This window comes from Haemaphysalis longicornis, unplaced genomic scaffold (assembly GCF_048455015.1).
Source record: "Haemaphysalis longicornis isolate Haplotype H1 unplaced genomic scaffold, Haemaphysalis longicornis Haplotype H1 scaffold_3, whole genome shotgun sequence".
In the NCBI taxonomy this organism is placed as follows: Eukaryota; Metazoa; Arthropoda; class Arachnida; order Ixodida; family Ixodidae; genus Haemaphysalis; species Haemaphysalis longicornis.
The window spans coordinates 67,274,596-67,287,475 of NW_027526335.1; the positions used below are offsets into that span (position 1 = coordinate 67,274,596).

The 12,880-nt window shown below is 48.0% G+C and overlaps 1 protein-coding gene across 1 annotated transcript in view; it reads left to right on the plus strand.

The window, feature by feature from the left end:
- Nucleotides 1-12,880, plus strand: part of LOC144174567 (vascular endothelial growth factor receptor 1-like) — a 102,614-nt gene that overhangs the window by 80,901 nt on the left and 8,833 nt on the right. The window contains exons 7-13 of the mRNA XM_077703339.1: nt 4,391-4,512; nt 4,604-4,751; nt 7,943-8,047; nt 8,160-8,279; nt 8,862-9,054; nt 10,128-10,404; nt 11,727-11,849. Of these exons, the coding sequence (XP_077559465.1) occupies nt 4,391-4,512; nt 4,604-4,751; nt 7,943-8,047; nt 8,160-8,279; nt 8,862-9,054; nt 10,128-10,404; nt 11,727-11,849 (1,088 nt within the window). The remainder of the gene's footprint in view (nt 1-4,390; nt 4,513-4,603; nt 4,752-7,942; nt 8,048-8,159; nt 8,280-8,861; nt 9,055-10,127; nt 10,405-11,726; nt 11,850-12,880) is intronic.

Genomic DNA, 12,880 nt, shown 5'->3' on the forward strand with positions numbered 1-12,880 from the left:
AAGATAAAATGACTAGTTCACGAGATTTATGCTATCACTGTCGTATCTACTGAAGAACGCCCACAACAAGCATTCTTTGCGGATGCGCTGAGTTCTCCTTTATGCCTGTCTGTGCCTGTGTGCGGGTTTGCGAGATTTGTTAAACTCCTCTTAGTAAAAACGCGCCAACCCCCTATCTATAAATAACACTTTCTTAAGTACGAACTCTAGTTCCTTCCCGCCGCATGGAAACGGGCAGCACTTCGGCAAGCGTAAATGGAAACTGCAAACATTTGCTTGCTTAATTGTGCACTTTGCTATTTTCATTTATAATCTAGGTGGGTATGGGGAGTGCACGAGTAACCTTGATACCGTTCAGATAATTTCACACTTTCTGCCAGGGAGCCGAACTATTTATAAATATCCGAAATTGCCCGATTTTTCTGTGCCGCCTTTCGATCCTGCGCAAGACTGCGTGCTATACCGGTCTCACCAGAGTGAATGGATAAAGCCTGGAAGTCTCAGTTTGGTTCTTCGGTGATTGTTTAATTCTTTTAAAAAACCGAGTAAGTTAAATAAGGGTGGGACATTAACCCGAAGGGCGTCAGAGCTGTGGAATTATGCCACCCATCTGTTACGGTGTTCGGACGGCGGCTCGGGGGAAGCCTAGCGAGTTCTTTATTGCAGCTCCAAGACGAAGCTTCGCGATTCATTTTTGTCCACTTCTTGTAAAAGGCGAAGGCGCATATTTGTGGTAGGGTTGCGGCGGTCTGTGGCACGTCTTAGCACGTATTCGATGGTTTAGCGGGCGGTATGCAATACCTGTGTGATTTCTGTTCGCCACGGGGTTGTCCGAGGATTGCGAATACCCACCAAATCCTTCAAGCATTCTAATGTGTCAGAAATGAATGTTTTTTTCGGAGAGTAGGACATGCAGTCTTAACAAGAGCAATGACCATAAACATATACGGACCATCTGTTATGACGTCGTGCCATACACTTCAACATGTGTAAGGAAGTCAAAATGCCTTAAAGGGGCCGTGCAGACAAAGCAAAGTTGGGTTCCTTCTGAAGATTGCCTCATTACAATCATACTAACCCCACTTTTAACGTAAACTTCGCTCAAATAAGCTACATAATTAGGAAAAAAGGGAATGCCCATGCGACCCACTAGCTCATTTTCCGCAACAGAACCTATGATGTCATATGTCAAGCTGTGCGATTGGCTGAGACCGGCAAAAGCAAACACAAATTAGCAGGGCGTATAAGCTTGCCGAACGAGCTAATTGAGCTTACATTTAGGGCACATTATTTTTATATCAGTAAGAATAGTGGGGTAAACAGTGAAAGTTAAGAAAATACACGTAAGCATAGACGTACCGAAGCATGCTGCGGTTGGCACTCCGCGCACTATGCTGTTTTAGCTGTACAGCACTGCAGCGCTTTGGGGTTGTACAGTCATGGACAATTCAAATACGAACCGCGTAGCGCACGGCCGAAGATACCGGTGCCGTCACCTGGCAGTGGCCGTGGAAAACGCGCGGACATGCGCAGTTGAGGTGTCGGGAGCGAGGCTGCTTGTCCCACTGCGATATGCTAACCTCTGCTCGCTCGCATGCTTGCCTTGCCGCCATACCGCAAGAGCATTGAAAGCAATTGTTAGCGATGTCTGGCGAGATAGTATCTGCGGCCACTGTGTGCTCGGCTCAAACGAGCGCCTGCTCCCCGTGTGTGCCGGAGTCACATTGCCGACATAGCTTTGCGTATGGGGTGCGATAACTTGAGGATAAAACAATGGACACCTGGGTCACGCCCAAACCATGCATACTGCTGCCCGCTCCACAGATTTTTACAAGCACTGAGGTGCCGGCCAAAAAAAAAAACACGAAAAAATCGGGCCGCCGAAATTGTCGTGCAAGGGCAACTGGGCTATACAATGGTTGGACCTGCCTGTCTTAATTTTTGTGAACATTAGAATTCTGCCAGTAATTTTCCCAGCCCACACAATGCTTGCAGTAATGTATATCATTGGAGACGAATTCTGGCGGTATATCTATTGTTTGCTACAAGCATCGAACCCGCGGAATGACTCAGCCATGGCTCCGCATTCTTGGCGGCCAGCTCATTGTTCAATTCCCGAGCCTTTGCACAACGGACGCAAAACAATGCAGTGCCATCAGAAGTTAAACGGCATGCCTTTATTTCTGTCTCCATTTCTGTGCGCTGGTTTTGTTCGGGAAAGCATGATTAGCTCAACAGTATGCTTTACGAGAGCGTGCACGCGCTTCACGCGCAAGCACTGGCCGCAGCTGCAGGAAATTACGCGCCGCATTGCTCTCAACGAGACCAACACCTTCAGCTGCAGCGGCTGTAGTACTGTCAGTGCTTTCGGCGCTCTTGCGGCATGGCGACAAGGCAAGCATGCGAGAGAGGAGAGAGCGTCATAACGCCGTGGGACACGCACCCTCGCACCCGACAGCTCTACTGCGCATGTCCTTGCGTTTTTAACGGCCGCTGCCAGGTGACGGCACCGGTTTCTTCAGCCGCGCGCTTCGCGGTTTGTATTTGAATTCTCCATGACTGTACTTCTCAGACAACACTGGCCGATTGGCGTAAGCGAAGGTGTCTTACGTGGCCGTATTTTCCCAGCAAACACCATGCTTCGCGAAACTATTATTTTCTACCTTAACAAAAACAAGTTAAGGACAAATACGGTCAGAAACATAGGCAGAAAACGGACCAGCGGTATGGTGGTGCCATCTAGATTGACTAACGGTAAGCAACACCAGTACATATGATGCCAATGCAGACGTCACGAAAACACACGATTTGGCGGGAGATTCAAAACTTTAAGTTAAATTTATTAATTTGTCGGTGAATGAAGCTTTGTTTGCTTTCGGACAAGCGCTGCGGGCACTACGAAACACGAAATCTTTCGAATAAAACAAACATGTATATTGTCTGAAGGATCCCTTTAAGAGGACAATGAAGTAATTTGTAAACTTGGCGGAATTACTTGCGAAAATTGTAGTCTGGAATCCCTGAGCCAGGTTTCCACCACTCAGGGTGCGTAAACGCGACTTTAGGTATTAGAAAAATCAATTTGAATGTGCTTTCGTAATCTCTGCATCCTCTTTGCCGATTTTATATGGCGTTTCGAATGACGCTTACTCTTGTAGGCTTAGCTTGACTACGCGCCTACTGCGCGGCTCGCCTGCCCTCCAAAGTCAGTATAAACTCCGGTAGCCGGCAGGGCCTCGCAATTCATTTGCTCAGGTAAAAGTGAGCCACGACAAGATTTGTAATCAGATGAATGTGGCTTTGTTTTATTAGTTTGTAAAAAGTCGAAGTCTATACTAGCGCACATGCAATACGCATATTGGCTTACGAGGCTTTGCTGAGTTGGCTTCACAGGAGCTGTAAGCTGAATTCTTCCGTGGAAATGGTACGCTAGTAGAAAGCTGAGGCCAATAAAAAGGGGAAGACGATTCAGCGAATTTAATGTAGGGTATAAGCAGAAAAAATCGACAAGTACTTTTTTTTGTTAAGAGTAAAACAAAGGCGCGGGGAACACTTTTTGCGCAGAATGAGCTAGCACAGAGGACAGCAGCACAACCTCACATTTGCGATATTTTTTTTCTTGCCTAAAGAGCACAGTCACTAGTGATAAGATATTTGTGGATATTTGGGGGACGCAAAAAAAGTTTGTCTTTGAGCTGCCTACATAAGTTTTAATGAAAACATGCTCGCTAGAAGAAGCAACCTCTATCTGTTGGTCTGACAATTGCCGCTTAATCAACTAGAAAAATCGTTGCTTGGTATTGTGGCGGGATGCGGTGTTTTTCTGGGATGTTTTGCGACGAACTGCTCAAATGCACATGACATTATCATTTACACAATGCCGTTCTTGCCTTTTCGAGATACTATAAGGGTACCCTATGATATATTTTCTAGGTGGGATTGTAGAGCTTGCAGAAAGGCACTATGACTGACCGGCATATTAGGATATGAGAACATGCAACGAAACTTACAAATAACAAGCATATGTGCCGAGGCCTACCCCCGTCACATCGGACATTGCTGTTTACTTGTTGGATTGCAGTACGTTGAGCTGCTAAGCTGAGGATTGCTTAAATAATGTTTGTGCAGTAGGCTTTCCCCTAGCACCCACATTTATCTGATCAGCAGCTACCATGTTTCTACGAGGGAAATGCGACGAGACAAATACTAGTTGGCTTTCGCGCTTCAGAATGCGTAAGAGGATTAAAACGCTTGTGCTGCAATCATTCGGCTTATGACACACTTGTACTTCACGATTTAACGAAATTCTTGACTTTCCAAAGTTCCACGCCGACCAGGTTTCAACCGTATCGTATCCAAAGCCACCTTCGCTCTTCCTTTTTTTCTTCAGAGGGGATGTCGCCAGCTGCGCTGACCACACCCCAGATAGTCCTGGTCACCGTCTTCTGCGTAATATTCACCTGTCTGCTCGTCGGATCGTTTCTCTACTGGAAGAGATATCGCGCGGACATGGTGAGCTCCGGCGCCATTGCACCATGCATTTTCGTAACGACTCACGGGAAGCTGGTTTAATATCCGACGACTTCCTTTTCCCATGGTGCAGGAACAAGATGACATGAAGCTATGGAGCGAGACCCTCTTCGACAAGGGTCAGGCGGAGATGGTCAACCCCGACCTCCCTCTCTGCGAGCAAGTCGAGTTGCTGCCCTACGATAACCGCTGGGAGTTCCCGGAGAACCGTCTCAAGCTTGGTATGACGAGCACAGCGCACACCGCGGAGAGCTTCTTCATTGTGCAAATAGATTGCGTGATTCATTGGTTGCCTAAAATTATTAAAGCGAAGGATTGAGCGTGCTTAGTCCAGGAAACTTCTCCCTGCTGCCGCGAATTGCCGCAAGCCTGTACGGAGTGTTTAAATTTGACAGACATGTAGTTGGACTGGATTCGGACCGGAGTTCAACTCTACTAACTTGTGGTCGGCGTCCTTGTCTTTTCTCATCGGACTGAAGTAGTATCTTATTTAGTTTTAGTCTATTGTTATTTCCTTGAAATATTAGCCGAAGCGCTTGTGATGTCAAGATGAAAAAGGTATTTAAAAAATTGCTGACGATTGCTGTCCTCCCTAATGCGAAATTTGTGCGCAGCGGGGCCGCAGTCTTATTGGTCACGGCGCATAGCTGCAGCTGCGTCTCAGGAAGTGAACCCATGATGAGCGAACACATGGTAGAGCACTGCACGGTCCCGGGCCGGCCAGAAAGCCCGGGCCCGACCCTGCCGCGGACCGGGCCGGGCCGCCCTAAGTCGATTATCAGCGGGCCCGGGCCGGGCTCGGGCTTGAATTCATAGGCCCGTCCGTTAATAGTTCCGACGTGGTGTAGAAAAGAGCATAAAAGTGAATATTCTGAGTTTATTCTATTTTCACGCGCTTCAAATATTCTATTTTTACGCGCTTCTTGATGTTAGTTGTACGCATTGTTTTAAAAACGTGTTTTGCCAGGTCTGATAGTCAAAATAATGTAATTTTAATGACATTTCATCTACTGCATCAAGATTTTATATTTTGGTGTATAACACATCAAAGATACGGTTACAAGGAATGCCCTAGCGGGGAAGGAATTAATTAAGACAACCTGGAGCTGTGTACCTATGTCTATGTACACCTGTATTTTAGATGTCGCACCAATTTAAATGCGGGTGCCGTGGCTGGGAATCAAACTCGCGAGCTAGAGAAACACCACCGCTTAACAACCACTGCAGGTAAAATATTTCAACGCACGCACAAACTCGTGGATTCAAATGGGGAGCAAAAAAAATTCAGCGATACCAACTTGCGGCCGAGACAACCACGTGAAGTTCCAAGAGTCTGGTCATTAAAGGTGATGGCGTTTCGTGTATGGATACGAGCTATTACGCCGGTGTGGCGGGAGCTGGAGACGGTGTAAGCTAAACTACGTGCACTTTTAAAGCCTTATTTTTTGCGTTTCAATTCATGACGTCAGTGTACAGAATAGATTCGGCATCTGATTGCCTGCTACGAAGACACTGGACCAAATATAACAAACAAATTTTGTTCAGCGTCTAAGGCCGGGCCTGGTCACACACACGTGGGCCCTCCCTAGGCTCAAACATAAATGACCGGGCCCGGGCCGGGTCTGGGCTTGAGACGACAGGCCCGGGCTGGGCCCGGTTCACTTATGAATGCCCGGGCCTAGGCCGGGCCCGGGATCGGTGTTACGGGCCCGGGTCGGGATCGGGTTTCACAAAGCGGGCTCGGGCCGTGCTCGGGCCTTAAAATCAGACCTCCGCAGGGTTCTAACACAAGTAGGCGCGGGCTACCCTGCCTCTTTCGCTACTCGCAGCTCGTCGCCGCTGCCAAGCATGTTGTGAGTCGTGTTTGAACATCCCGCGCAAATTTCAGTGATGGCAATCCTCTGCGTCGGCGGTGCTAACTGCGTCTCAGAAAGTGATCGCAATCTGCGTCTCGGGAAGGGACCGCGAACTGCGTCTCAGGAACTGAACGCGTCATCGTCAAGCGCACGTCGGCACGCGCTGCTATGGCGTCATCTCGCAGCGCTTCGCCACCGCCCACCATGTGTCATTGCCGCCCCCTGACACTTTCACCATACGTCGCCGCCGCGGAGCATTTCGCGCCTGATCGGCATACAACCCTCCCCCTCACACTTTCACCCCACTGTCTTCGGTTCCTCCTTCGTTCGATGAGTAACGAGGCCAACGGGGCCGTAAAACTGCTGTAACGGGAGCCAAAGGGTTGCGCACTAAAACGTTGCCTTCGCTAGGAAAGCATGCGGCGTTCAATTAAGAGGCTTGATTTTAGAGTACATTCGCGGTAAGCTCTCGAGCACGACGTCATCATTCAAGAAAAGGGAAAGGTAAGAAAGATAATGATATAATAAATCTTGCGGGTTCACGCGCCCAGCAACAGCGACTGGCCTTAATACTGGGGCATAAATAATAAAATGCAAGCAACAAATTAACGCTAGAAACAATTTAGCACCGCTACAGATAGCACGCCATAGACAATTGTAGTGGTGTACACAACTGTAATTTAGACATGCGCGTGGCAACCGATCAGAACAAGCAAAAATAGACACCAAGAGAAACCAAACGTGGTTTTCTTGCAAAACCGCAACAGCACTGTCAATTCGCGTCAAGTCAACGTGGTCGCCAGCCAATTTTTCTTGTTGCGTTTTGCGTCTATCAGAAAAGCAAGGCAGATCCTCGTCATAAATGGCGATGGACGTGAAACGGAAGCTTTAAACGTGTACTTCTACACTAACGTCATCGCCTGGACGTTTCTACAACAGGTGTAGAGCTCCTCGTTGTCCAAAACGTCGCGCAGAAGTGTCGTACCCATATGATGCACGACGCTCGTCTAGTTTACATTCGCGGTCTGCAGAGCGAATGCCCTCCCGTGGGCCAGCACGCTGTTTAGACGCTACCAGCTCCAAGTCTAGAGAATGTGATACCCGCACGAATCGGGGTTTCCCCACCGCCAGGCGCCTTCTGGCCCCACGGACGTAATTTCGGAAGGCCAGCGTTATCTGCTGCAACTTTCCAGGGCGTCCCCCATCAGTCGGTTCTCCGGCCTCACGGGTGCTGCTTGCGGAGGACATCGTTATCTGGTGTAAGATAAAATCACGCTGCACACTCTGCCAGAAAGCAGCAGGATCAGGTTTCTGGAAAGCTAGGAGGAGAGTTAAATAAAGCTTCGCTGTAATACAGCCTTCCTTGCATCGACTTCGGGGCGGAGCTTCGCTGCGTTACGTGCGGGCGCTCAGTGAAGCACGCTTGCAGTATTCCGTCACGCTTGTGCGCTGCCCGGACGAACACCTTTGTACGGCTTACGCAGCAAAATGCAAATTCACAGCGTACAAATCACCTATCATGCTTTACAATTTTATTTTATTTACTCCCTGTGAAGGAAGGACTTTGGGACAAGGAGCTTTCGGGCGGGTTGTCAAGGCTGAGGCAATCGGTCTCGGCGATCGCGGACAGTCCCTTACTGTGGCGGTCAAGATGCTTAAAGGTAAACGCCCTAAAACGTGCTTTCATTCTCCATCGCATTTTCGCACGCAGCGCAACTAAGTCGTGATCGTTTTCCTAAATCTGACCAAAACCTTTTCGATTTGTGTTCTTAGAGCGATCCGACGTGTCGCAACGCAAAGCCCTGATGGCCGAGCTCAAGATACTGATTCATCTGGGCCGGCATCTAAACATCGTGAACATACTCGGCGCTGTAACGAAGGATGTCGCCAAAGGTAAGAATTGCGCAGTTACGTTTTAGTTGTATTTGAACGGGTGGGCGCCCGGGCATTGTCATTCCATGGCAGCGAAGTGTCTTCACTGAATTTAAGAGATCGCGTATTTTTTCTTGTAGCTAGCAGATCCTTATTACTTTATTAAATATTTATTTAATGCATGCATCTTTAACGCGCAGCTTTTTCCAAAGGAATGCCTTTTAAGGAAATGATGCCTACACCTTTGTTAAGGTGTAGGCATCACCGTACAGCGTAGCTAGGGACGACAATTACAAGTCGCTCTGATTTTGCTCGGTCCGAACTGATGTGGCAGCGCTGAGGCTACTAGAACGCACCCGATTGAGGGAGCTCAGTTGTATCCTCGTTGGTGTTAGACATTTTGGTGCACCGGCTCGAGCAAGTAAGGATCAGTTGAGGCTTTTATGTGGGGACGAAAGAGGAAGAAAAAAAAGGGAAAGAGAAGGAAGGAAGGCAATAAGGGGAAAAAGAAATAAAAAAAAGGGACAATGGCCGGACAAACAAGCTTGTTCGGGAGCATAAGTACCGTGGTGGCGCTTCTTACGTTGTGTTGCCTCACCACAGGGAAATTGATGGTGATCGTGGAGTACTGCAAGTTCGGCAACTTGAGGCACTACCTGTTGAGGCACCGCGAGCGCTTCGTCAACCAGCTGAACCCTGAGACCGGAAACGTCGACCCGGACATGTGCTACAGCCCAAAGTCTCCCCTGCCGCCCGGTGGCCGTCCACGGTTCGCCATCTCCAACCTCGTCTACAGGTGAGCGTCTTCACTGGCAACCCGAGCACGTGGGTAACGAAGGTGTGCTTGAACTCCATACAATCGCATATGCATGGCGAAATGGAGACAGCAAGCATTGAGCAAAGGCAGCACCTTGGCACGCACAATCAGGCTCCCCAATTGTCCCACCAGGTGGCGGAAAGCCTGGAAATTGGAGTGCAAGGCCAGGGGGCGGCAGTATCAGGAAGATAAATCCCTACGATAACTTTAACGGTACGGTTTGGCTTTATCGAGCTAGAGCAGGAAGTTAAAGCAAGTAGAGAAGGAACGACTGCATATATTGGAATGTTATAGTACACATCCACGTCTGAGAAACGCCCGCATTCCGAAGCCCTCGGGTTTGAAGCTAATACACCGAACGTAAACTACGAAGTCGTTATGGTGTTTAAAAGGAGATCGTAATGCTCGGTGAGGAAACGCATTGAAGGGAGTATGACGCAGAATGTCTTCCACCTGTTACAAATAACACTGACTTTTAAGCATCTGTTAACTGCAGCGTTAAAATTGGATTCGTGGTATTACACAGATGCGTTAGATCCGATGCTGACATGATGCATGTCATTATCCCGATGCAACAGCAATGAATGAATGAATGAATGAATGAATGAATGAATGAATGAATGAAAATATGTACCTACACACGTGCCAATCAGCCTTTAATCCCAGACCGAGGAACCCTGAGGAACCATAAGGCCGTATTGTGGTTATGACATTGCTTCATCTTCCAAATGAAGCTATCCACGCCCGATTGCACCACAGTGAAATGTTTTTAAGTGGCCAAAGTGTAAAAGAAGAGCATTCATAGAGCCACCAACGCTGCAGGCATACTCAAATTCATCAACATACTGCGAAACTGTGATCGATGTCCCAGAAAGCTGCCCTTGTTTCTCACCACCCCTCCCACGCATATGCTGCTATGTGCAATGACTCTTGGATTGGGTGCTATGGCCTGCAAACGCCAATGAACTGAAATGCTGCCTTTTTTACAACCGAAACACGCTCCATCGCTAATTAAAGCACATACGATGTCTGCCTCCACGTTCGCTTCACAGCCAGCAGCGGCAGCAGAGGACACCGACGCTGAAGTACGCCGACCTGGCCATGAGCGCGACTCCTTCGAGCCAGGGCAACGAGTTCACCTTTCCCGTCTCGGACACCGGGAGCACCACGGACGGCGGTTTCCCGGAGAGCGGCAACCACGCGGCGCTCATGAGCGGCTCGTCTCTGCGCGACCACGGGGAGCTCCGCGACGAGGCGCTCACCACAAGCGACCTGCTCTGCTTCGCCTTCCAGTGTGCCCGGGGAATGGAGTACCTGGCATCGAGAAAGGTGCGCACCTTCGCCATTTCTTGAGGCTAAACCTACTAATCAAGACCGGAGTGGTATCCTGGCTACGGCGGCCGTTTTTCTGATGGCGGCGATAAATGAAAGCGCCTGCAGGTCAAGATTTCGGCGGACGTTACAAGGACCGTGGAGGCAAAAGCGAACTTTGTTCGCTTTGAAAGAACCAGCCTTTGGTAAATCACTCAGCTTCATTTCCGCCAGGAAGGATAATTTTTTTACCGAAAGAATCCAGGAAACTTTCGATTTGCGCGCTACAGTGACGCAAAATGGGCAGTAGTGGCTTAATACGGGCAAGCAATTGAAATAAGACTATCAATCTTCTAGCTGCAAGTGAGCATTTAAGCGATGCGATAAAACGAAACTAGAGGCCCAACTACATTGGCAGAGTCACGTTTGTTAGCGGTGGCTTTTGTCGGAGGCTGCCAATCACACAAGCAAGATTCTGTGACGTTATAAATAAGCCCGCTCTACATATTGCGAATTTCGCGTGCGAATTCGCAGCTTCGGCACCGCTCGTGCAGCAAAACTACGTGTTCTCGTTGCTGTAGCAACTTGCCAAATGTTTCAAACAGTAAAAATTCTCCTGTGAACGCTGCTTGGCAGTTGGCAATTTGTCGCAGCAGTCAAAGTAGCAAAATAGGTCGTTTTGCCGTAACAGCGGCATGCAGCTGCGAAATCGCACGGGCCGTACGGGTGTCGCCGGAAAATAGCTAGGGATCGGCGCCACCGCTTTGGGTGGTTTCCTTATTACTGCATTCTTTTTTTTTTAAGTTTGCGATAAAGTCGGTGTCATTGTTATCGTCACACAACATTCTCTTTAGTGAAACAAACTTTTACTTCGTCTTCATGGCGTCTTTAAAGAGCGACAGGTGGTTTTTGAATAATACGTAGCCGTTCACTGTAGCACGCTTTATAGTTAAGCTGCCGCTTCAGCTCAGTAAATGCAAAGCTGAACATTTAACGGGGGTTGTCTCGGCAACAAAAATCGGCAAGGGACACGGCTATGTTGTCCATATAAATTTGAATCATGCCTGAATGCTGTTGTAAGACTGGGCGTTTGTCTGCTTGTGAGGATTCATTCATCTTGCTTAGCAGGCCAGAAGTGAGCGTAAAACTATTCCTCTAATCTTGACATTTGCGTCTTATCGATCATTCAGTTCGTAAGAAATATTCGTGTCACTACCACTGCATTCGCCCTGGCGGCACGCGGGAAACTTTTCGCGATACTTTCGTAAACTAAAGTTTTGTGAGTTTGCGGTTCCTCAAGCGTATCTTCCAATCCCCTCGTTTTTTCCCTACAATTTCAGTTGATACACCGAGATTTGGCGGCAAGAAACGTCCTCCTTAGTGCGGAGAACGTTGTGAAGATCTGCGATTTCGGCCTCGCCAAGGACTGCTACAAGTACTCCAACTACGTCAAGAAGGGAGACGTGAGTTCACCCGATATCTGGGACTGAGAGTCACTGTTTACTAAAGCCCAATTGATGCTATTCAAGCTTTAAAACAACATTTCAATTAGGTACTTATTTACAGATTTCGCGTCTTTTCTACCTCCAACAATACCGAAGCAGTTTCCTCCATTTCAGAACGCAATATCGGCAAAAAGGGGGGGAATCGCGTTTATCGTTTTACTTTGAAAATTATGTATATAGGTAAACAACCATTTGCGGAAGCCGCTTCTTTTATAGGGAAGTTGTCTATGGCTGTGTTCTCGAAAGAAAAGGTGTCCGTGGATGTTGGCATTATACAACCAGATATGTATCATGCTAATTAACATAAGTACGCCGAAGAGCTAGTATTTTGTGTTTCCTTCTTGAAGAGGTCCTGATGTGACGTTTTGGCCGCTGTTTTTCCGATGCAGCCTGAAGGGCTTCCGGTACGACGTTTTGGCCGGTGTGTTTCACATATAAGCACGGGTACATCACCGGTTGCCCTGTTTATGAGTGGAAGGACGACTCCAAGTTTGTCCGCTGGAATAAAACTCTAGTCCTTCCGAGTTTCATCTAATTAGCTAGGAAGTAGGCTCAATCGCGAATCAGAAACAAGCGTGTTTTGTTTCATGCACTCCTTGGACTGCATTCATCTTGCTGATCATCCTTGTTCACAGAGTAGAGGGCGCTAAATTTTTATTTTTTAATTAGGGCCGGGGATTGCTTATTTTTTAATCCTCCGCTCAGAATCCAAAGAAACACAAGCTCTTGTACAGTTTCTATAAGTAAGAAGTGCTGCTGCGTTTACGGTCACTAGACTAATTTGGTGGCCTAATTTACTGGTTAACATCGTGATAAAAGACGTTTGATCAGCATTGTTTGTATTTTTGTTTCTTTTTTAGTCCCGGGCACACGGTAAGCGTCAGTTCACACCTAATAAGTTCGCTATATAAGCAAAGTGCCTTAGTGCTAAGCGCCTTAGAAGCGCTGGTCTGATGAACACTAAACCAACACATTCGAAGCCTGCAAGC